The 26,161-nt window shown below is 39.8% G+C and overlaps 1 protein-coding gene across 6 annotated transcripts in view; it reads left to right on the forward strand.

Moving 5' to 3' along the window:
- Window positions 1–25,267, forward strand: part of GSTCD (glutathione S-transferase C-terminal domain containing) — a 124,257-nt gene extending 98,990 nt beyond the window's left edge. For 3 of the 6 annotated variants that reach the window (XM_073340830.1, XM_073340833.1, XM_073340832.1), the window contains 5 exons: window positions 2,069–2,197; window positions 10,447–10,580; window positions 12,829–12,859; window positions 18,253–18,322; window positions 23,624–25,267. In XM_073340830.1, coding sequence (XP_073196931.1) covers window positions 2,069–2,197; window positions 10,447–10,580; window positions 12,829–12,859; window positions 18,253–18,322; window positions 23,624–23,760 — 501 coding nt within the window. In that variant the 3' untranslated portion in view covers window positions 23,761–25,267. Of the gene's footprint in view, window positions 1–2,068; window positions 2,198–10,446; window positions 10,581–12,828; window positions 12,860–18,252; window positions 18,324–22,158 lie in introns of those variants that run through there. The other 3 variants (XM_073340834.1, XR_012158506.1, XM_073340835.1) reach the window with 3 other exon arrangements.
- The last annotated feature ends 894 nt before the right edge of the window (window positions 25,268–26,161 follow it).

Below are 26,161 nucleotides of genomic sequence, written 5' to 3' on the forward strand. Positions count from 1 at the left end.
AAGTCCTCAGGGCCTGATCATCTCATTGGTGTGCAAGGCATTTAAGTACAAGCTTAACTTGTAGCAGCACATGGTGAATTGTATCCCTATTCAGCAAAGCACTGAAGTACACATTTAAGTTCTCTGCTGAATTGAAGTGTTGAATTGAAGGCTTCCTGGAGGAACCACTGGCCCACTTTTTTGATCAGTCCTAAAGTCATTTTGTGGGAAAAAGTCTGACTCCCCAACTTACATATGCTCATGACAGCAAAAAAAGGTAAGCACTGCCTTTCCCTTTGAGGGCAGCTCTGTCCTAAGTCTCGAGAGGATGTTTCCATCATTGTGCTTGAGGCTCCAAGTGAACCTGAAAGGGTTGGTTCACTTCCAGCCACTTTCAGCACGAACGGTAGGGTTCAGATAACAAATGACATTGGGAACTAAAACCTGTAATTGCTCACAAGCCCCATTTCCTCAAACTTGTGTGGAGATTAGATGCAGCCTATACTTATGGCCCTTTGTTTTTGGTTTTTATTTAATTTTTCCCAAGAATTTATCGGTGTTTGTTTTATTACTACAACAACAAAAACAGGTGAAAATCAGTGCAAAACACTATTAGTAATTTTTCTGGGCAAATAGGGTCTATTTTGGTGGATGGAAGATGATACAGATCTTTGTTTTCTTCCTGTTTTCGTGTGTTAAATCTTTAAACAGTTATGTGCTAAAAGCTTGAAAAGTGTGCATGGTGGGCTTGAGATTCATCAGTATGTTTAGATATGCACGCACTTCAGAGCTTGTGTGCATGCCTGTTTGTTTATTGTGTGTATCTTCTAGACTAATATTGCCTTACTTCAACAGGCAACTTTGTATATGCACAGACAATTGTATTATCATAATGCATATATCTCATGCAAAGTATTATATTTTCCTAAGAAAACAAGTTATTTTTTATATATTTGAATGATACAAAAGTAGAGTGAAAATTGGAAAAAACGAACAATACTTTTTGTAAAACCCAGGATTTTTTCAGTAAAAATCAGTTTAAACTGAAAACGAAGTGGCTTACTTATACTATATATGATAGCTGTTATAAATCCCTTCAAGGTTTACTCCTTTTCTAGGAGCTAAGTATTAGTACTAATAGTAACGTATACTGTTCTAACAGGGCCCTAACTCAGAGTAGTCGTCATGCCCAGTGAAGGAACAGGACACAGATTACATTGAGAATATCTGCTTTAAAAAGTGATTGAGTTAGGGAGGCTACATCAAAAGAAAAAAATGACACCTTCTGTCTTGATATATGGTGTAGACAAAACAGAACTATGAGTTACAGAACTGAAGATAAAATTAAGCTACCTCTGGAAAGCAGTTGTCAGTGGAACTTTTTAATCAGGTAATTACTAATTGCAAAGTCCACCCATTTTATACAGTTCTCAATATTTTTATGCACAAAACATAGTGTTGTGATGTGCTTTTTTCATATATATGTTTTATGGTTGTGAAAGGGGCAAACTAACAATGTTTGAAACTGCAGTACTGTATCCCCAAGAACTTTACAGGGCCACAAATAATCCCTATCAACTCTGACCCAACTGAAAGCACTGATTTTTAGAGACAGATGGTTCTGTATTCTAATGTCAAACTTAGTGCAGGAGACAAGGAGGGGCTGGTGGAATTGTATCATACAGTCTTATTAAACATGTTTCTGTAATATATTTGTGCCCAAAAAAAGAAATGTTACCTACCCTCACAAAAACAAACCCCTACCAGCAGAGTACCTTTAGTTTCTAACATATGCAAATATTAGAATTTCAAAGTTTGGTTAGTTCCAAATAGATGTGGGACTTGACTGCAAAAAGAAAAATTCTGTTCAGAAAAACAGATCATATCTGTCAGTCCCTTGGTACTGGCAGATACTGAGCGCCTTCCGTCTATTTCACTAGCATATCACTTTCGGGGAGATCTCATCACCAGTCTCAAGAAATTAAGTAAAGATTTTACACCAGAATATTGAGGTACTGTATAGTGAGTATCATTTTATTTTGATTTTAGAGCAATATTGCTGACTTATTTTCCTGTATATGAAATCCAGGTCGTGCTGATAGAAAATAAGGAGTTGTCATTGGTACGTGCTAAAGACAGAAGTGATGAATTAGGATTACACAATATTTGGTTCATTCAAGCAAACCTGGACTATTTTAAAGGAACTTTTAACATTGGGGTAAGTGATTGATTTTTCAACGTTAGAGTCTACTGATTATTAAGAAAAAATGTTTCTTTCTGTAGGTGATTGAGTATCCTTACAAACAATTCCAGTACTTGGGAATATGAAGCCAGGCATTTCTGATGCTATACAAACTTTTTTTCTGTCAGCAGGAAATCAGCTTTGAATTTATTACAGTTAGGAGATAAGGTAATATTATCCCCCTGCTCTTAGTTGTTTGTTGAGTGATCACAATTCTCTGCAATGTGCAAAATACAGATGAGGAAGATATTCTTGTTCCAAAGAGGTTGGTGTCTAAGAAGATCTTTAAAGTATATTAGCATTGTGTGATTATATGGTGGAGATGTATTGTGATGTAGCAGGGTGAGTATTTTTGTTTGTTTTTTAATTTATCATAGCACTTCATGGTTAGAGTGGTTCATGAAAGAACAGTACTTTTTTGAGGAAGGATTTGAAGATGGAAAAGCAATATTCACTGCACCGAGACTCAAGGTGGTATGAAAGGTGCAGCATGGAAGATGGTGTAAAAAACTTACCTTTATATATGGTGATGTGAACTTTAAAAATATTTTCAATATAGAGAGAATTCAGAGAAGGATGCAAAGGGGTAGTAAGGTGGCAAAGGGGTGGTAAGGTGTTCGGAGAGTAAAGGGAGCAGAAGAGTGGGAACAATAAGACAAGATCAGAGTGGAGTTATGAAAGGCCTCAAAGGTCAAGATCTTTAAAGAACTTAAATTTGATGTGAAGTTGAGAAGGAACAAGTGGATATGTATCAGAGTGAGTGAGAAGGGAAAGGTTGCATTTAAAGGCTCAGACTTTATACCCAGGCTGGAATACTCCTAGTTTTCAGTGTTCTGACTGCCATACAAGTCACCCATTTTGCAGGCCAGTCCTGGCCACAGCTTAGGCTGCTTACATAACTGCAGGTTTGTGGTTCATATGGCTCAGTGGTACATCCTCAGTGCTCTGCAGTGTGTTTTTGTTTTTTCTTTAATCTTGTAATTCAGGAATAAGTATGAAGGATTGATTATTTAGGCCCATTCATTTGCAGCTGTACAGCTGAACTATTTGTGCTATGGTAAATCACAGAAATCTCACACTGGGAGCCCAAGATGTTTTTCCAAAAGCCAGAATCTCCTTTATAATTTACTTCAATCCAGAACTTGTACACAAAACACGCAATTGTAGTTCATCATTTAAATTAATCACTAGGTTTTGCATTCAATGTAATCTCTGTTCAATTTTTCTGTTATTGAGATTAAGGTTGAGGTTACAGGGACAAACCATCCCAATGAGTCGAAAGAATAGTAAATATGGCAGGCGACCAGCTTCGCTTAATGGTGAAATCCTAGCGGATCTTAAACATAAAAAAGAAGCTTACAAGAAGTGGAAGGTTGGACATATGACCGGGGAAGAGTATAAAAATATTGCTCGGGCATGTAGGAATGATATCAGGAAGGCCAAATCGCACCTGGAGCTGCAGCTAGCAAGAGATGTTAAGAGTAACAAGAAGAAGGGTTTCTTCAGGTATGTTGGCAACAAGAAGAAAGCCAAGGAAAGTGTGGGCCCCTTACTGAATGAGGGAGGCAACCTAGTGACAGAGAATGTGGAAAAAGCTAATGTACTCAATGCTTTTTTTGCCTCTGTTTTCACTAACAAGGTCAGCTCCCAGACTGCTGCGCTGGGCATCACAAAATGGGGAAGAGATGGCCAGCCCTCTGTGAAGATAGAGGTGGTTAGGGACTATTTAGAAAAACTGGACGTGCACAAGTCCATGGGGCCGGACGAGTTGCATCTGAGAGTGCTAAAGGAATTGGCGGCTGTGATTACAGAGCCATTGGCCATTATCTTTGAAAACTCGTGGCGAACCGGGGAAGTCCCGGATGACTGGAAAAAGGCTAATGTAGTGCCAATCTTTAAAAAAGGGAAGAAGGAGGATCCTGGGAACTACAGGCCAGTCAGCCTCACCTCAGTCCCTGGAAAAATCATGGAGCAGGTCCTCAAAGAATCAATCCTGAAGCACTTGCATGAGAGGAAAGTGATCAGGGACAGCCAGCATGGATTCACCAAGGGAAGGTCATGCCTGACTAATCTAATCGCCTTTTATTATGAGATTACTGGTTCTGTGGATGAAGGGAAAGCAGTGGATGTATTGTTTCTTGACTTTAGCAAAGCTTTTGACACAGTCTCCCACAGTATTCTACTCAGCAAGTTAAGGAAGTATGGGCTGGATGAATGCACTATAAGGTGGGTAGAAAGCTGGCTAGATTGTCGGGCTCAACGGATAGTGATCAATGGCTCCATGTCTAGTTGGCAGCCGGTATCAAGTGGAGTGCCCCAAGGTTCGGTCCTGGGGCTGGTTTTGTTCAATATCTTCATAAATGATCTGGAGGATGGTGTGGATTGTACTCTCAGCAAATTTGCGGATGATACTAAACTGGGAGGAGTGGTAGATACGCTGGAGGGGAGGGATAGGATACAGAAGGACCTAGACAAATTGGAGGATTGGGCCAAAAGAAATCTGATGAGGTTCAAGAAGGATAAGTGCAGGGTCCTGCACTTAGGACGGAAGAACCCAATGCACAGCTACAGACTAGGGACCGAATGGCTAGGCAGCAGTTCTGCGGAAAAGGACCTAGGGGTGACAGTGGACGAGAAGCTGGATATGAGTCAGCAGTGTGCCCTTGTTGCCAAGAAGGCCAATGGCATTTTGGGATGTATAAGTAGGGGCATAGCGAGCAGATCGAGGGACGTGATCGTCCCCCTCTATTCAACATTGGTGAGGCCTCATCTGGAGTACTGTGTCCAGTTTTGGGCCCCACACTACAAGAAGGATGTGGATAAATTGGAGAGAGTCCAGCGAAGGGCAACAAAAATGATTAGGGGTCTGGAACACATGAGTTATGAGGAGAGGCTGAGGGAGCTGGGATTGTTTAGCCTGCAGAAGAGAAGAATGAGGGGGGATTTGATAGCTGCTTTCAACTACCTGAAAGGGGGTTCCAAAGAGGATGGCTCTAGACTGTTCTCAATGGTAGCAGATGACAGAACGAGGAGTAATGGTCTCAAGTTGCAGTGGGGGAGGTTTAGATTGGATATTAGGAAAAACTTTTTCACTAAGAGGGTGGTGAAACCCTGGAATGCGTTACCTAGGGAGGTGGTAGAATCTCCTTCCTTAGAGGTTTTTAAGGTCAGGCTTGACAAAGCCCTGGCTGGGATGATTTAACTGGGAATTGGTCCTGCTTTGAGCAGGGGGTTGGACTAGATGACCTTCTGGGGTCCCTTCCAACCCTGATATTCTATGATTCTAAGGCTAAATTAAATGAGAGTGAGAGTTGTATGAGAGTTGTACTTTATAGGAGTAATTGTTATACTTCTGAGTTTTGTGACTAGAGGAATTTTACAGGATATGTCAGAAGACCTTCAGCTGAAAATTATTCAAGTGCTGGTCTTCGTTCATGTTTCAGTGACTTGATTATGTAAGTTATTTACAAAGAAAACCTGGAACATTGCTTTTTTATTGGGTCCAATGTCACTTCAGAAGTTTTAGCCTAGGCTCTAAGACTGCAGTATAAGATCATGTGCTACTCTTCACTTCTCAGGATAAGGTCATTTTTCCTAGAGAGTCTGCTTCACTTCAGACTCAAGCTGGCTAATTTTGCCTTTAAGGAACAGAAGTGTAGTGCAAATATTTCACATTACATACATTTGCACTCTTATTTCATGAGTAATAATCATGTTACATTGACAAAATTGTTATAATTTGCAAATGATAAATGTTAAACACGATGCAACAGCCAAGTAATATCATTACACAGAAATAAAACCGTATAGAAATAATTGACAACTGATACGGTTCTTCAAAGGTCCTAGAAAGACTTTCTCAAATAAAATAATTCAATGTACCCTGAATATGGTTGATTATGAAAGAAGTATTTTAAGTTTCTCGTAGCATATTATTTGAAATACTGTTTGTATTGTTCATAAAATGGCATAGCAGCGGCACAGACAGTATAGACTACTTGACAGTGTTTGCATACTGAACATTTTAAACCAATCCGCCACAACTCAAATGTTCTTTAAGCACTGTGTAACTTAGTTGTGCTCAATGAAATATTCCTGATTGAGGCAGTCATTGGTCATGACTTTGAGGATAAACATGGAAGCAGGCTGTTCAGTTTGTTGTGGACATCCAGATGAATATCAAAATAAAGATTGTTTTTGTTATCACTGCAGAAAATAACCTGTCATTGTTCATTTTGTTGCTGTATATTATGTACTTGGAAAACAAGGAAGAGGCAAAAAATTACATTTTGTATAAACCTGACAAAGAAGTCTTGACCTGTCCGGATTTTTATTAGTGGGGAATATGTGTAACTGTTTTGAGCTACCTTCAGATAAAGATGTGCTGTTCTATTTGGTTGCTAGCTTATTGTTAGCTTCACATTTTCAAATGTAAGTTAAGAAGAACTTGTCTGCCAAATAATTGCTGTTATTCATGAGATCAAATTGCAATATTTTAAATGCATGGAGTAATGAAAAACACGGTTCCAAAACAGAGTATTCTAACATATGATCTAGTTCACGCTACTAAGCACAGCAAAGGTCTGGAGTCTAAAAGTAGAAAAAGCCTTCGTAATGTGGAATTGTCCTCATTTAAATGTCAAGATTCAGAATACCCCTTAAGATCTTAGCTATTTTTAATGATGATACTGATACTGTCAGAGCTGACCTAAGCAAAACAGTTGAAAAGTTTGGCTTGGTTTTCTGGCTCATTAGAGTCTCTTTCAATCTGGCAAAGATACAGCAAAGAATTAAAGATTAAAGAGAAATATGGTCTCCTGATAAGTCCTCCTTTTCCTGCCACTTGTCTGCAGATGGTAAACCATGCTGAGGTGTCCCGACATTCAGGATATGTGACGCACAGCGTGTAGATTTACACTACCACTACATCAGCTGTGTTGCTTCTGTGTTTGGGGAAGTGTCTCCATCATTATACAATTTTGTGACTGTAATGCATACATTAAGGACTAAATGAATTAGTTGTACAGATTCATATGAAGTCCAATAGAATAGGACATCATGACAAAACTCTATATTGGATGTTGTTAATGACATCCAGTTTTCAACTCTGTGGATTCTGCTGAGCTGAAAGGAGAAGTCAGTGGGCTTAAAGGTCATGCAGGATCAATAAAATAATTCTCTACTATATTAGTTAGCAGCAGTTAATGTTTCTTTTACATGTACCAGATCTGTGTTTTATCACTACACTGAAAGAAGAGCTCCTGCCCCCCACAAGTGAACTGGGAGAAGACAGGAATTAGTCAGTGTTGAACCTGGTAGCTGTGATTTTTAAAAATCTTCTCTTGTTTTTAAATTATTTTTGTTCAAATACTTTGTTTTTATATACAATGATGAACAGTCTGTTTGATACAGCCATAACACCTTTTCCTACACTAACAAGCATATTTCTGATCCTTCTGTTTGCAACTGTATTAACTACAGGTACTGATTGATTGCTTTGTTCACTGAGCTTACATAAAGCAATTTGCAGACAACAGTAGCACATTATCTGTTCTGTTTTGATTTTACACCAATTTGGGATTTAAGTTATTTTGCCTTCTGATTTCTGTAGTCAAAAATCTTATTGTGAACCTTTAAATATGAGTTTAAACCTTGTTTCAAAACTGCTATGCTAAAGACTGATTAAAACACATTTATATAAGCACACACAAATGCATGTCTGTGTGCACAATATTCAATTAAAGGGAAAACACATTATAATTTCTCCACTGCTCAGAGACCATAGAGAAAATTAACAACCATTAATATGGTCACCTATTGTGCTCAAGTATTTGAGCATATATGGTCCTTTTCTCCTCTACATGCGAATGGCTTGTATCAATTGGTATCCTTAGCCTTAATGTTCTTTTGATGTAGTCTATTGTGGGCAGATATTTTTCCGTAGTACCTAGGTTTATGTTTTATAGTGGCGGGGAGGGGTATTATTTAATTACCAGTCTCAGTAATACGTTGACTGGAATCCTGTATAGTTATTGCATGTAATACCATAACAAGGTCTACCATTTATGTGGATACTGTATATGATTAACTTGCCTTCGTCAAAATGGTAAAGTCAATGTAATCAGTCAGTAGTAGCTGCCTATGTCACTGTAACATATTTGTTTAGGGCCAGGTTATTTCTGTCCCCTGTGTGGCTACATAATAGGGACTGGCACATAGGGATCTTTCCCTGTACAGGAACCAGGTGCTTCCTTCACAGGGGCCAAGCCCAGTTGCAGTCTCTGAGTTCCACTAGTGTGGGAAGTGCTCCCTGGTGCACTATTCATTCCAAAGAGCATGGAGAGGATATAGGGTTATGACTGGTCATGGAGGGGAATGGACACTAGGGGTGGTGCAGTGGGTGTGTGCCTCCTGAATTCTGGGAAGCTCCAGGACAAATAGGGCACTGTGGTTCCACGCTGCCTCAATGCCAGGTTCTGCGTTAGTTGCACAATCTGGCCTTTAATTTTTAAAATTTAGTCTGGTAACAAAAAGATTGTGACAGACTGGCAAATTTTATATGGATATGATTATATGTAGTGAGATGGTGCCCAGAGGCCCCAACCAAGATTGCAGCCCTTATTGTGAAAAGCACTGTACAAACACATAGTAAGACACAGTTCCTTCCCAAGGGCTCTCACAGTCCAAGTAGACAAGACAGACAAAGTGGGAAGTATTGAGCACCCAACATTTGAAAATCAAACTTTGGTAAGGTTTCTCAAGTAGTACACCTGGAATCACTAGTCAGATACCTGTTTATCAACTACCTCAGCTACGAAGGTGCTGTCTCACAAACCTAAATTTGATGAAATATATTTTTCCTCTTTCTTGGCTTTACAGAAACCAAGTAGTCAAAAGTGTATTAAGATTTTCTTACAATGAGAGATGCTATATAATGTGACCTATATGTGTTGTGACAGGGTCCAGGCCAGATAGCTACAGGAGAGTGATAGAAGGTAGATATATTAGCCCCAGATTAAGCAGGTCCCTTTCCCCTGAGTAAGATAATGGGCCGTTCCAGAACAATCAGGAAGTTGCTGGAACCAATTAAGGCAAGCTAATTAGGATGTCTGGAGCCAATTAAGAAGCTACCAGAATCAATTAGGACAGGCAGGCTAATCAGGGCACCTGGTTTAAAAAGGACCTCACTTTAGTTAGTGAGGCGTGTGTGAGGAGCTGGGAGCAAGAGGCGAAAGAAGCTGAGAGTGAGTAGGCATACTGCTCGAGGACTGCGAAGTACAGGCGTTACCAGACATCAGGACGAAGGTCCCGTGGGGAGGATAAAGAAGGTGTTGGGAGGAGGCCATTGAGAAGTAGCCCAGGGAGTTGTAGCTGTCACACAGCTGTTACAAGAGACACTATAGAGAGTTGCAATCCACAGGGCCCTGGGCTGGAACCTGGAGTAGAGGGTGGGCCCAGGTTCCCCCCAACCCCCTCAACTCCCTATTTGAGACAAGAGGAGGTGACCTGGACTGTGGGTCCCACCAGAGGGGAAGGTCCCTGGCCTATCCCCCAAACCACTAGGTGGGTCAGCAGAGACTGCGGGGATTGTTCTCCTCCTTTTCCCCATGCTGACCAGTGATGAGGTTAGCTGAGTGAATGGCAGGTTTGAGCCACTAGCAAAACTGGCCAAACTGAGGGCTGCTGTGAATCTCTGAGGCGAGCAAATCCACCAATAAGCGCAGGACCCACCAAGGCAGAGGAGGAACTCTGTCACAGTGTGTGTTCCTGATTATTGTGTTTCACACATTGTTTTTATTATAAAATTTAGCTTTAAAATATTTCTGTACATTTCTAAGGATTTCTTACTTGGACTGAAATTCTTTACTAACTAACATGAGAGTTTGTTTTAAAATGTATTTTATGTGTATCTTCAGTTGAATTGATATGGTATGTCCTGTAAAATGTCATTGGCAAGTAACTTTAGTTCAGCATCTGTAGCTTCTCCACCAACATGAATGGTTCATGAAGTTCCCTTGGCATTAAAATGAGCAAAAGAAATGTCTGACAGAGCCATGAGACACAGAAGCTGAGTGGTTGGGAATAGGCCTTTGCCTCACCTGGTAGCTTGGATGGGAATTTTCTTTAGATGTTCAGATAATTCAGTCAGCCAGAAAACTGCTAAGAAATAGAGTTGTAAGTGAACAGAACAGTGCTGTTAAGGTTTCTTTTTTTATATATTTTAGGTGGCTCTGCATGCTTGTGGCGTGGCAACAGATATGGTGATTGAGCACTGCATCGAGGCTCATGCAGCCTTTGTCATCTGCCCTTGCTGTTATGGTTTCATTCAGAATACAGTGAAATTTACATTTCCACGAAGGTGAAGAATTTAGTTGTACAAGGGACTGGAAATGTAAAGTTAAATTTCCACTATAAAGAGGGGAAAAAATCAAAAGTATGTAAATAGACAATGTCACCCAAAGAATCTTAACTCTGCCCCATAAAGTTTCTGTGCCAACACTGAAAAACTGTAAGTTGACTTTAACTATCCAGGACAAACAGGTTCACCTCATCAGTGACCACAAAGATACCTACAGCCTTCTTTCCAGAAATACATACTTCACTGAGAAAGGGGATACTTTACTAATTCCTGACTCCGTGTCAAAGACAGTCATTCAACACAGTTCACAAAGATTTTATATGCCACCAATTACATAAGTGTTATTAAATATAGTGCTAGGGAATTAACATGTACTGTACTAACCTCCAACTCCAAGATAATGAATTTATGGAAATTTCATTAAAACAATAATGGATAATGAAGTGTGTGTGTGGTGTGGGGAGTATCACGCTCAGTGCTAGACACATAATGTGTATGCAGTCAGTTACAATGGGACTGATTGACAAATATGTTACTGCAGTTCACCACCAGTGAAACCCCATTGATTTAGGTGGATTTACACTAGCATAAAACTAAAGTAATACCTGGTCAATCAAGCCCACTGCTCTTAGGTTAATCTTTTTGATATTTCTACCACAAACTGTACTTATTGTCTTCTCCAGATTTAAGATGTTCATGTTCATAACCCTTAGGCTTTGGGCTTTTTAACGCCCTTGATCCAAAAATAACACATTTTAAGAAGTAGGTATATGGGAATGAAGGCTAGAGTGTTTCAGGGCAGAGTTGAGATTGAGTAGCTTTAATCGTGTATTTTCATACTTTCAGACTGGTTTATAGTTTGAAGTAGACTTTTACCTTTTGAATTTCCAAGGTTATAAAATTCGGGTTTTATTAGAAAATACAATGCTCTTTGGATCTATATTGGCTGACATAAATAAGTCTTTCTATCTTAAAAGGGATTCATCAACCTAAAAATAATATATTTTTGTTTGAAAATATTTTTCTTACTACTTTTACAAGAAACATCTAAGATTGCTGTAACTGAAAGTGATTAGAGAATAACTATTTGTTATTTCAGTTTGATTACTTTGTGCATTTGACAGCACATGATGTTCCTCCAGTTGTGTTCTATATCCTGTATAGTATGTTTCCTCTTTTGTTTGTTCGCATCTTTCACATAGCAAGAAGGAGGAAAACATATTTTAAAAAACAGGATAATACAATTGTAAAGTTGCAAAGATGGGCAGGGGGATATAGGGGCAGATATAATACTGGAAACTACTTTCAGCATCTAGTCAGCCTTTAAAAAATAAGTTATCATTAACTTCAAGTTAATTACAATTTTAGACTGGAAATTCATTAAGGTTTGTGAAGATGTTTGAGATCTTTTGTTCAAAGGTGCTGTAGAAATGCCAAGTGTCGTGTTTTTTTATTAACATTTACAATTTTAAAGGCTCTAAAGCATATAGGAGACTATCTAGCTCTCAATGCAGCAGCTCAGCCTGGGGACTACAATTTAATTTTTTTAAAGTTGGTAATATTAGAAAACATTCCACAGTAACTGGGCACAAAGTATTTAATTCAATTCTAGTGAAAAATAATGCAGTTTTGTGGTACGTCAGACACAAAAGGCATGTGTATATATACTGTAGGGCTGCGGTTCTCAAACTTCATTGCACTGCAACCCACTTCTGACAACAAAAATTACTGTGTGACCCCTGAGCCCCACCCAAGCAGAGGGGGTCAAAGCCCAAGCCCCACCACGACGGGCTTCATCTCTGGCCACAAGTGGTGAGGCTTGGGCTTGGGCTCCGGGCCCCAGCAAGTCTAACATCAGCCTTGGCGATCCCATTAAAACGGGGTCGTGACCCACATTGCGGTCCTGACCCACAGTTTGAGAACGGCTGCTGTAGGGGATATATGTGGCTATGACACAGAGTATTTATATAGAATATAGACAAAGCCAGTTTTATAAAAATGTGTAGTATTTATAATGGTTAAAGAAAAAACTTCTATAAATAGTACAGTAAAACATAAAATTACTTGTAATGTGCCTTTTCTACTCAAGTGAACTAAAGCTGTCATAGTTTCTGCTTCTGAATATAGCTTCACAGCCTCCAGATAAAAATATTTTGTTTAGAATTCAATCAAGTGTTTAAAAATTACTTCTGTTTTCAATCTTGGTTATTTCTAATGTTGATTGAATCAATCTCCTTTTCTGTTTCAGTCATCGGTTCAAGGAAGTTTTATCCTATAAGGTATGTAAACGTGTTTCAGTGGTTAGGTTTTCTTTGTGTGCCCTTTTCTGCATTTTCCCTGCGGTTTGTAGTGGAATGAATAATCTGTGTTTATCTTTTAATTATGAGGATGAACACACAATGTAAATGATGTTTAATAATTCAGATCTACTCACATTCCTTCCACTTTTAAAAAAAAAAGGCTTATTTTCAGTAAAATAAAATCAGATGATTTCTCCATAAAAGAACTTTATCCCTTAGTAAAGATAAGTAAAACACCCCTAAGATTCGTGTTTTGACATGCTTCATTTAAAATCTTCTGGATACCACTCACTTTATAGACTTTAGTGTAAGTATTGATTGTTCTTAGGTATATAGACCTAATTAAATGTATAGGAGCATTTTTGTAGACTGCTTGCTTCTAGAGAACTCATTTTCCAATAGCTCTTATCTGAAAAATATTTAAAGAACTAGCTTGCTTTCTGTACAGCAACTTATTTATTAAAGTCAATACACTCTATTGTAAGCTTCAGATTTTTCTCTATCTAATGATAGTGCTTCTCCTTAATTTGTACCTCGAGCATTGGATAGGCACTTTTTAAAATAGAAATAAATAATAAATACAATTCTTTACTAAGATTGTTTTAGCAATTATTTTAATTAAATTTTAATTAAAATTAAAGTATTTAATATACATTTAATATGTTATATATGATTTAAGATGAGTTTAAAATGTCATTGATCAACAAACCTTTGAATAGTTGTAGTATCTCTTTCTCTAATCATTCTCCAGTGTGTGACTGGGTGTAGTGTTAACTAAAATTTTTGATCTCAAAATGAGAGGACTTTTTGTTCAATAATGAATTCTCATTCATGGACAAATGGATTTTACTGTTTCTTTTGCCTAAATTTGCTTCCTTATATGTGATTTTTGAGCCAGTTCTCACCTCTTCTGTAATCAGAGGTGATGTGGGGGGTCACGCGGGATAACATGCTCTCTCAGATTTCTGCCAGGGCTTATATGCCTTTCCCTGAATCCCGCTGCATACCACCAAAACCTTTAAATTCTTCCCCTTCTCCCCTCCTACCTCCCACTACCAACAGGTATGTGTCGCCTCTGTCTGTCATGATCCTGTATTTGGAGGACCTACCTTGGAAATGCTCACCAGCATTTTTGCTTTGTCTTCTCAGATCTCCCTGTGGACATCTTAGGACTCTTGATGTTGTACAGTAACTTAACTGCAGAAAGTCCCTAGAACCTTGAGAAACCTCCTCGTACTTGAACAGTAGGAAGAAAACGCCACATGTTTCTTTCAGCCCCTAGCATTCTGTGTCCATAGAAATAAATAAATAATCTGAATATCTGTGTCAATGTCACTTTCATAGTGCTTTGACGAACTAGTTGTCAATGTTGGGACAAATTTACAAATAAGTCTGAGGACTTTTAAGTTGTCACATGCATTGTAGTTGTAGCTGTGTCATCCCCAGCATGTTAGAAAGATGAAGTGGGTGAGGTAATACCTGTTATTGGACCAACTTCTGTTGGTGAGGGAGGCAAGCTTTTGAGCCACACAAACCTCTTCTTCAGGTCTGAGAAATGTAGGGAAAGGTATTCCAAGTGTCACAGCTAAATGCTAACTATTTATGCTAAACAATCTTTTCCACCTTGCATTTAGTCATCCTCAAAGAAAAACTGCACAACACTTTCAAAAGACAAGCCTGGGAAATTGAATTCATAACTCTGCAAGACGCTAAAAATCATGGACTGAACAGACAAACTAGATTTATGGCTTATTGCACTAATCCACTTATCCCATCTTTTTGTCCTATGACTGCAGAGGTGTTAACAAGCCACTCTACCTTACATGTTTTTTTTTTTTAAATTAATTCATCCCTAGAAAGTTTAGATAAGGAATCTTATAATTAGTGTAGAGGTATTGGCTAGTTCTTGTTGTTGTTTGTATTTGCCGTAGTGCCTAGGTCAACCACAACATAATAAATACAGCTTACTGTACCTCAAATAACTTTGGTTATAAATAAGGCTATAAGAAAGCTGTGATTTTTGTCGGGAGGAGAGGTTCCAAAAGTTGCAACCAGTTTGTTAAAGTTGCAGTGTTGCTGTGGCAGGGGCCCACTCTGGGCAGAAGTGGAGGTGGGTGCAGGACTGAAACTCTCAAGGTCATCTACCCACAGCCCCCACTTCTGGAGCCCCTGTGAGGGGGCTGGTATTGCCAGTCCCCTTTCCCACCCATGCAGGAGGCACAAGTCCCTCCATCCAGCTCCTCTTACTGGCAGCTGTGGAAAGCAAAGTCCTTGAGATTGTCGTCCATGCTTGGAGGCCTGGTGGTTGGGGGGGAGAGGGGCCACACCTCTGGATACAGCCCCTTTCCTCCAATGCCCAGGGTATGAGGGGGCCTGAACCCCTGCACCCTAGAACAGTTCTCAGCTCAGAGACCTCTGGAGGCCCTGTGGAAGGCTGGCACAACACTACTCACTGAAATTTGGCCTGGTCACTCTGCCATCATGACAGAAGGGCATGATTCAGTGGCATTATGACCCCATGTGCCAGATCGCAATGCCAAGCCTGTGGAGCAGAAGCACAACCTCGAAGACTTCAACCGTGGCTGCTGGTGTGTGGGGACGGTGCTAGTGCTTGGGCCTCCAATAGGGCTAGGACCAGGGGAAGCCCTGGTGGTGCCACATCGCAACATCATTCACTAAAATTTCACCTGGCTGCCCCCCTGTCATAACAGAGGGGTGGTCAGGCCAAATTTCAGTGAGGGGCATTGCAAAAATAGTTGCAGTGAGTGCTGGAAATTATGGTTTCCACAACAAAATCATGGCCTGAGATTTTTGTACAGCCTTAATTATAATTAACTTTTGGTTATACAGATAGCTATAAGTATTTTTGTATGTCATGTTAGTATATTGGTTAAAATTATTGACTAGTGACTAAAGTTTCAATGTGGTGGGCAGACATTGCCTGTGTCCTTTAGTTCCCATTTTAAATTCATTTTTCTTAACTTCCTTTGAGAGATCAAAGGAGACATCAAGAAGAATGACAATTCCCATATAATGATAGATCTGATTTTTTTTAAACCAATTTACTTTATTTGTACATAACAAGACTTATAATAGACCAACAGGGATATAGTCTACATGGAATCCATTCACTGTTGGTCACCTTGGTCTATCTGCTATCATTTTACTTTTCTGATGGGAACATTTGCCTTGATTCATTAGAGTTTAAAGTTGCAAAACTAGGGCTATGGTGGTTGTAGGCTTGCGCCAGAAGACACTCAATGGCCACATTTTTTATCTTTCCCTGAGGGATGGTTGGAAGGTAGGAACCAAACTACTTCTCATATTTAGCTTTGACAACTTAGTAGAATTTGCTCTCTCTAGAGAGCAAGTTAACCACACAGAAAGCTGGATAGTATTAATTATGATGTTCTTTGTCCTGATAATGGCTGCGCCATATCTACCATCAGGAAATGTGACAGGTTGCTGTTCTTTTGAAGGGGAAATTATATAGTCGTTACCTGGACGCTAGTTAAACTTTCAGGTTGTCTCCACAGCAAAGTGAGATGTTTTTGTGTATTCACAAGCCAGTCCTCATTTTTCAAGTTAGTTGAGTGATGATGCTTACCTCAGAGTTCAGATCTGGTTTAACAGGCTGCAGAACTGGCAGGGGCAGTGGGCTCTCTGGGTTGGGTGGGGTAACCAGATGAAGGCAGGGAGTTTTGTGTATGCTCATTTTTTCTATGAGAAAACTGAGCTGAGCCTGTTTCTTTGGAGACTTTGAGTGTGGCCCCATACCCTACCGAGGCGATGTTACAGCCTGAGATATAGGAGCTACCCTTCATTCATTCACTGAAATGACAATAGCTTAGCTTCCCAGCTCAGAGTTGTTTTTACTTGCCGCTGCTTTCCCTTACTTGGAGCCTCCTCCAGTACCTTTCCCACTAGCTCTGACTGCCCCTCCTGTACCAAAGCCAGGTGCTTTTGGAAGCCTCTGCCTGGAGGCTTAATTTGGGGTTTTTTTCTTAGCAGCTCTTCCTGCTCTGACCAACTGCTCCAGCTTCTTCAAGCTTCCCAAACAGCTGCTCCAGCAGCCCGAATAGCTGGTAAAAAGTTAGAAGTCAGACACACACATCTGAGCTTGCAGTCCCTTCACCTAATGCAGGGACTGAACCTTTACAAATCATCTCTTTATATTAACCAAGAATGAAAGGATAACCTAGTTTGATTTAAGAAAGAGGTACTCATTTTCAGAGCTCTAACTTTGGTTCTCTGTTATGTTCTGTAGAAAAGTTTCTCATGTCTGTATTGCCATCTGTTGTTACAGAGGGCTCTATAAAGCTGGACAATTCTGAAATAGTTCTTGCCAGAGCTGGTGCTAGCCCTCTGGGGACCCTAAGCAGGAATATTTTGCTCCTCCCAACACATAACAAAAAGTGAATAGGGGCTCCGTTTTGCTGCTTGGGGCCTTAAGCAGTTGCTTAGTCTGCTAATGGCTAGCGCTGGCTCTGGTTGTGGTTGCTAGGTCTTAGCACTTGAAATTTCAGGTGTCCCACTTAGTATAGCTTTCAGGAGCATTCTTTTCAGTTGTCATTGCATCACAATCTTTCCCCATCCCACTGTGAGAATGGTTAACTTACCTACCCCTGCTTCATTTGTCTTGCTAGCCAAAGGCTAAAAATTGAAGTCAGAGTCAGTTCTTGATATCTTATAGGGAAGTTTCTACTTTTGTTTAAATTTATTTTGTGCTATAGAGTTGAGAGAGTTTCCCCATGTCAAGGTCTGGAACACTGGACTCCAATTTCAAATTGATTCTACACTGATTTGGGTGGGATTTGAGCAGTGGAACGTTGCCTTGTCCCCAACAAGAGTGATGGTGATTCTTTTCTGCTTCTGAATCATTACCGCTAGAAGACGCAGGATGTTTGAGTGCCTCCACACTGCAGTTTGAATGCTACCCACAAATGGGGAGAGGACGTCCAAGTCTGACCCAGTAGCAGTAGGATGACTTGGCTGCCGGTTGGTGCATACGGGAAGGGCTTAAGCAGCCTGAAGTATGCCACTCAAGAAAACTGCCTTGCTGTTGGGGGCTGTGTCCAAGTCCCCTGCTGAATGGAAATAGAGAAGTCTGATCCAGAGACAAACTCACTTCCCCAAAAATATAGGGAAGTAGAAGTATGGGTGTGGTTATTCAAACTTAAGTGGTACACACTTTCAAAGGCTGACTTGGAGCTGAAATAAGTACAAGTATAAATTAATTGTCATAGAAAAATATTCAACACACAGAGTTTTCTGGTACCATTGAATGTTTAAATAGGTTTTTTATGCTGAAATTAAATAACTTTTAAAGAGTAATGAAATAAAACCATATTTCTGTGTTTTTTTAATTCTAGGAGCACATGATTCTTTGCAGATTTGCAGATCAGACAGCTGTTCAGCTTCCACCCGAACGCAGACTAATAGGTATGCATTTCCACAGATCAGCTGTTGTGTAGAATATATGCACTATATTTAGTGATGGGCTGAGCTTATGATATATGGGAAACACTGGTACATTAATCAATAGGGAATTAAATTGCTGTTTTCTCAGCACACTTACAGCACTGAGTGTTTCTCTTGCTGTATCTTTTTTCACTCTGGTAGTGAAGCATTTTTCCTGGTTGAAGTTTTTAAAATATGAGCTAGAGTATAATTTGACATTTTATTGATCATTATGTCTCTGCACCAGCTCCTCCCCCTCCATACCCTGAAAAGGGAGAAGACTTCCTGAAGCCAATCTAGCTCCTGTGAAAAGTATTTAGATACTCTGGCAATGGGTGGCAGTATGAAACCCCTAGATATATTAAACATGATATAGTAGTTGGTGATAAATCATTTAAAAAACTCTCTGACAAACATCCAGGGCCAGATGGGAACTGTCCAAGAATTGTGCAGAAAGTAGCAAAGATAGGAATATCTTTAGCAGAGATATTTAAAACTTCTTTGAAATTGAAGGACTTAAGTGACCAGAAAGGAAGTTGCTGTAACCCCTGTATAAAGGGAATTATCAAGGAAAGATACAGGAAGATAGACCTATATACTCAACTTCACTAGTAAGAACAAGCTAGATACATTGGTCAGAGTGCGTTTTTAAAGACTAATTAAGGATAATTAAATCTAGCAGCATTCTGAGAATGAAGCTACTTGGTTAGTGTACTGGCTTCCAACTCCTAGGAAAAAAACCAATAATATGTCTGTGCCAATGTGCAGTTCAGGTTTTAGCTATTTGATGTATTAAATGGTAAGTTATGTTTTTCTGTTTTACATTTTTATATTGTCATGGTATATAATAGCAAAAACTATCTGCAGGTTGAGCATTTCCATGCAATTAATGACCAGCTGGACTAACGTGCATTGGTCTCTCGCTTCCTTCAGCTACTCATTAAGTGCTGGAAAATGTCCTCACCTGTTGGCAGTTATGGCTCAAGTCAGCCATATATTAATTAAAAAGGAGAGGCTAATCCAAAGTAAAGGGGAAGGCTATTACTTTTTTAAGGAAAGGCTTTTACTAGATCCCAGATGGAAATGTCCCCAAAAACATAGATATTCGCTAGGTTGATATCTGAACCTAGATCCACATCTTACAGCTTAAGTCCATGTCTCGTTCTTGTGTAGGGTAGTTACAAATGACAGATGTTCAAGAGTGGACAAAGAATTAGCTTAACTGTGGCAGATGGATGTATCATTCGTCTGCAATATTTAATCTTCCAAAGGGAAAAGGGAGACTACAAACTAGTTTTCAAGTTAAAAAAACGATTCAAGCCAAGGTAGGGCAGACACTGTTGGGGAGTGCAGGTAGATATTCTTGGCTCAAAAACACTTATGAAATACGTCAAAGGCAGTAGGAACAACTAATCTAAATACATTTTAAAAAGCTGCACTTACGGTATTCAAGGTATTTTCTATAGTTCAGACTACTAAAGGAAATACTGCAGATTCTGAGATAATTTCCAATTTTACTTAAAAATAGATATGATTGTTTTGCTATCCCTGCTATATTTAGACAGGAAAAAAAAAATGGTCAGGGTTACAGCTGACAATTATACTCCACCCAGTGAGAAGGGTGTCTTCTCTTTTGCTTGTGAGATAGCCATGGGAGATGGGAAGGAAACTGCCAGTTCAAAAGAGAGGGAAGGGACATCAAATGAGCTTCTGTCTGCGTTTTGATACAAAATGTCAGGTGTTTTTGAATCATTTCAACTTTTTGTATGTTCTCTGTCTCATAGAAATTGTACACTTTTCCTCACAAACTTGTTTCCCCAAGAAAAAAAAACCCTCATTGGGATTTCTATTTTAAAATGAACATTATTTTTGTATTCTATTCTATTCCATTAGACTATTCTGTTCTACTGAAAATCTTTATAGGGGTGTGGTTGCTGTGGTTTAAGTCAGACTACATTTGTGTCAGATTCATGTTCTTTTGACAAGACAAGATCAGGTATTGAAAAGCTACATCAAATGCACTTCAGATTTTCTTTTTAAAGAAGCGTTTTAAATGATTGAAAGCATGGAAACAATTTTGGAGGGGCGGGGTGTCTTTTTTTTCTATATTTGTAGATAGTGAGAAAGTGGCTTATTCTGCTTTTTTTTCCAGTCTTTTAAGATTGAGAAAAAATTATATATGTAGTAATGCTTACTGTGGGTCACACAACTTCTGTAAAATAGTACAGGTTTATTGGCTTGTCATGCTGCCCGTGTGACACCAGATAAACACCTCAAACTTAAAGGCCTGGTCACAACAGTTCAGTCTGTTTATCTATCAATGGTGGTTATATAGTACCAATTACTATCAGGTATCTGTGACTAAAAAACTGTGTGTCAGCTTTTGTGAAATGTACTGTAGTGACTCGCTGATCCCAAATGCATTAAATTGTGTTATTTTATCAAGCCATAGATAAGAGCATTGGAGTATGAAAAGGAGAGACTATAGTACCTTTTGCATCTTGTTCAGGACTTTATAATTATGAATCTTTAATACATCTCAAGATATTGGTGAAACTTTCTTGTAAGGGTTGTGAAACTGCTAAAAGTTCTAACTTTTCTGTGAAGTATCAGTTCAGATAGTTTGGACATAGATAGGAAGCAAATGTATTGAATAACAATCACCTGAAATCTATAAATAAAACAGATGGCTTTGGCTTTATTTTACTATGCTACAAAATTCTAAACCAAGAACAATTCAGTCTTTTCCTCTACAGTTGCTCAGATTTATTCTGAAATGTTTTGAAAATGAAGTTTTTGTTCTGATCTCTAGAAGTAATTAAACTCTATGTAACTGATGAGGGCAGACACATGCATGGCATTAAGCGGCAGTCCGCAATTTGTATTAAACTCTAACACAAGGGAGAGGGCACTACCTGCCACTATCCATGCTCTCCAATACCAGGCATTTAATTGGCTCCAATAGAAGGGTTACAGGGCTCTTTACCATATAATCATAATTGGCATTATGTAGGCTCTAATCATAATTTGCCTTAGGTAGGCTCATAATGCAGGGTAGGCTCTCCTCAGCCTACCCCCCCCAGTACTCTGCTCTCTCTCAGTGCTAGCTCCTTCCCCCCCTGCAAGGGGGACAGGAGTTGCAGCAGGGTGAGGACCTTGACCCACAAAGGTTCACCTTATCACATGAGCCCAAGGTTGGGGACCATTCATTTTATTCTCTTAACTGTACTGGAAACTGGCTGCAAGTTGCAATGAATAAACAACTCCACCCCAGTACCTCAGTTAGAAATTAAGTGTGTTCCTACTCAACCTCTTTTGGCTTGAACATGCTGCAAGGAAATCAGAAAACTCCCTGGTGCCCTTCCAATTGCCTCACTGCAGAAAAATTCCATCCTGACCTCCTAAACAGGCGATTAGCTAGACCTGCAGCATCTGTCAGGCCAAGTTCCCATTCCTACTTCAGGTGGGTAGAGTGGGCTGTAACGGAGCTGAAAGAGGCTCTGTATGGCCCCTGCATTGGGCTAAATCCTGGGAGCTGGGGAGTGCTGGCCAATCAGCACCCTTCTCCCGCAGCCAGTGGGTTCCAGAGACTCCCATGGGGCGGAGTTACCTACTGTCTCTTGGCGAGTGTCTCCCTCCCTTCTACTAGGACTGTCCCCCTTTCATAACTGGCCCCATCAAGTTCCCCCGCCCATTGATGTGGGTGTGGAACATTTCTGGATCTTGCTGGTGAGCAAGTCACCCTGAGTAAACTTTGTTTTGTTTTATTTTTGTATTTTCTATGGAAATGGGCTAATATTTCTGTTAAACACTTGAAGATTTCCAGATTTTAGACAAGACGTGAAGGAGATTAGGAAAATGGCTATGGCTGATGGGAAGTGGGGACCACCCCTACCCCACCATGAGGAGCTGGTGCCAATCTTTCCCTAGTACCAGGAGCCGTCTTTACCTGCCACGTACACGTGATGTATCCCACACCCCGTAATTTTGGGTAATAGAAAAGAACACATTGTGTTTCTCCGTCCATAAAAAAGGATAATAATCCAACCTCTTTGTCATGTGAGGTTTGTGAGGCACACACGTAAAATAATGGTTGCCATACAAATATTAATTATTTAATTAAATAAATAAAAATATAGGTAAAATGGGGGAAAGCAGATTTAGAGATGTGGTACATCTGGATTAGGTTGCTTCTAGATTCTAAGTTATTTACTGCTATGTTTTTCTGACATCACTAATAACTGAACAATGTTCATTAATGTTGTTAATGTCTGGATGATGGGATGGATTGCACCCTCAGCAAGTTCGTGGATGACACTAAGCTGGGGTGAGAGTTAGATATGCTGGAGGGTAGGGATAGGGTCCAGAGTGACCTAGACAGATTGGAGGATTGGGCCAAAAGAAATCTGATGAGGTTCAACAAGGACATGTGCAGAGTCCTGCACTTAGGAAGGAAGAATCCCATGCACCGCTACAGGCTGGGGACCGACTGGCTAAGCGGCAGTTCTGCAGAAAAAGACCTGGGGATTACAGTGGATGAGAAGCTGGATATGAGTCAGCAGTGTGCCCTTGTTGCCAAGAAGGCCAACGGCAAAGTGGGCTGCATTAGCAGGAGCATTGCCAGCAGATGGAGGGAAGTGATTATTCCTTTCTATTATGCACTGGTGAGGCCACATCTGGAGTATTGCATCCAGTTTTGGCCCCCCCGCTGCAGAAAGGATGTGGACAAATTGGAGAGAGTCCAGCCGAGGGCAACCAAAATGATCAGGGGGCTGGGGCACATGACTTACAAGGAGAGGCTGAGGGAACTGGGCTTGTTTAGTCTGCAGAAGAGACGAGTGAGAGGTGATTTGATAGCAGCCTTCAACTACCTGAAGGGGGGTTCCAGAGAGGATGGAGCTAGGCTGTTCTCAGTGGTGGCAGATGACAGAACAAGAAGCAATGGTCTCAAGTTGCAGTGGGGGAGATCTAGGTTGGATATTAGGAAACACTATTTCACTAGGAGGGTGGTGAAGCACTGGAATGGGTTACCTAGCGAGTTGGTAGAATCTCCATCCTTAGATGTTTTTAAGGCCTGGTTTGTCAAAGTCCTGGCTGGGTTGATTTGGTTGGTGTTGGTCCTGCTTTGAGCAGGTGGTTGAACTAGATAACCTCCTGAGGTTTCTTCCAACCCTAATCTTCTATGATTCTTATGCCAAAGGGTACATTTCTTTGTACATCATATGTTTCTACTAAAAATTAAGGAGGTCTTTTAATGTTTCTGTTTTTGTTCTGGTGTTCTAGGAAAACACTGTATGGGGCTGGTGGATCTGGATCGGGCATGGGCTGCAGAAGGAGGCAACTACTCTGTCCAAGTGATGTCCATGGAGCCAGAGAGTTGCTCCCCAAAGAACAACATGGTAGTGGGTGTCCCTATTTAGGTTAAGAGATTTATATTTAATTTTAATTTAGGCATCAATCATGATCAACGCCTGATAACATCCAGGGGTTCAAACTGCTGGGAAGCAGACATCAAACATCCTGAACCCATGGTCTTCAGAAGAGGAAGTAGCAGGAAAAGGGTTGGAAAGTTGGCTGCCAACAGAGCATCACAAATCCTACTTGTAATATGTTATTAAATGACTGCTGCCTTTCATAATGAGAATCCTCAGAAGTGTTCACCTGTCCACAGAGTAATATCCACCAGTAAAGGTTGGAAAAGTTTTGGTTTCATTGCTGGAAAGGTGATTTTCTTTTCAGTACAGCCATCTCCGCTGGTTTTTCATATTTTGAAATTACAACTCAAAACCATGTTTATGTTCACAGGTTGAGTATTTATCTGACAGCAATGTAGGTTTCCAGATGGACAGTAAGAGTTGCTGAATGTTTTGTACTTACATTTGAAAAATCTAGTCACATATTTATGGTGTGACTTTTTATGGGCAGTCTGTACAATAATAGATCGTACATACTGTATGGCATTAGTTGACTTTTTGTTATAAAAAATCTACACTGCTGTAACAGTATTGTTTTTGATAAAGATCCTTGAAATACTTTCTGCATCATTCTACTCATCAAAATACATATTTTAATCTCTTAATTTGTTTTTAACATTTCAAATTTCTTTGGATGTGTGGCATGAGAATTCTGTGCTGAGGAATCTGAAAGAGTGGACAGCCTCTTAGAACAAAATCCTTCTGTTTATCCACTGAACAGACAGACAGAGGCAGACACTGTGTGAGCCTCCTGATTAGAGCTGGATATATGACAGAGTTTTTTGGTTGCTGGCAAAAAAAAAAAAAAAAAAAAAAAAGGGTTTTGGATTGATTTGAAAATGAAATTATTCAATATTTTTGGTTAATATAATAATAATAGTAACAATAATAATAATTTTGGGTTGAATGAAATGTTTTATTTGTCCTGAATTGAAATGTGGTGTTTCCATTTTGAGCATCTAATGTTTTTAGTAAAATTAAAGGAAATTTTTAAACAAAAAGTAATTTTGAATCAAAAGATCAAAATGTTTCATTCAAAAATGTCAAAACAAAACATTTAGATATTTTAGATATTTTTTAAACAAAATAATTTTGGCAAAATTGACATGAATTCACAAAATGTGTTTGTTGCTGACTATGCATTTTTCACCAAAAGAGATACCTACCTATGCCTGATACCTCACTACTTACCTTGGCAAGGATTGCTATTCATCTTAGATTGAGAAACTCGTTGTCAGTGCTGGCTGATGTCTGTGCTGTTCCTAAAACAGAGTAATGGTTATATTTGGAAATGCTGAATTTTTATCTGTCATCTTCACTTATTTTTACTAAATTTAAAATGTGTAGACAGATGCATTATGGGAACCCTGTGAAAATATCTCCCATATATATGTTACAGCAGTTGTTCTGAAACTAGGAGCGCCACTTGTTCAGGGAAAGCCCCTGGCGGGCCGGGCCGGTTTGCTTAACTGTTGCGTCCACAGGTTCGGTCGATCATGGCTCCCAGTGGCTGCAGTTCGCTGTTCTCAGCCAATGGGGGCTGCGGGAAGTGGCGCAGGCCAAGGGACGTGCTGGCCACCCTTCCCGCAGCCCCCATTGGCCTGGAGTGGTGAACCGTGGTCAGTGGGAGCCGCAATCAGCCAAACCTGCGGACGCAGCAGGTAAACAAACGGCCCTGTCCGCCAGGGGCTTTCCCTGAACAAGCGGTACCCCTAGTTTGGGAACCACTGTGTTACAGTAAAAGGAAAATGAACCTCTTGTGTAGTAGCATCTTTATATCTTAATTTAAATTAGTAGCATCATTCATTGACATTAACACAAATCAAAATAGAATATAATGAATTTGCTTGACAGGTTTACTGATTTGGTGCATTTATGAATTTTGAAATTTGTTAATTTAAAATATAACTAAAGTTTTGTCAGTGTGGCTATCACCTTAACTCTCAATGAGTGTTGCACACGAATCTACACGATGTTTGCAGAGATGGGGAAAGGAAAGCCATCCTCTGAATTTTTTTCTATTTTATGGTTACATCTCCAAAGGGTCTAGGTGTCCTTCTGTGTGAATGGCAGTGGAAGCCTACATGCTGCTTCATTTAGAGATGCAGGCCTACACAAGCAGATATAACTTCATACCTGCATCTTGAATTTTTGACTACACTATGATGCTTTTACACTAACTTCTTGACAGGTCAGGGAAGGAAGTGTGATCTTATTCTTGTATCATTCTAGTAACAGCAAAGAAACTGCACATTGTGGGCTGAGAATCTAGCTCAAAATATATAACAGCATCCGATGCCTCCTGTAATTTCTCAAGCATACTCAAACAGAAGTTAGTTTTAGAGGC

The sequence above is a fragment of the Lepidochelys kempii genome, chromosome 4 (assembly GCF_965140265.1).
Source record: "Lepidochelys kempii isolate rLepKem1 chromosome 4, rLepKem1.hap2, whole genome shotgun sequence".
Lineage (NCBI taxonomy): Eukaryota > Metazoa > Chordata > Testudines > Cheloniidae > Lepidochelys > Lepidochelys kempii.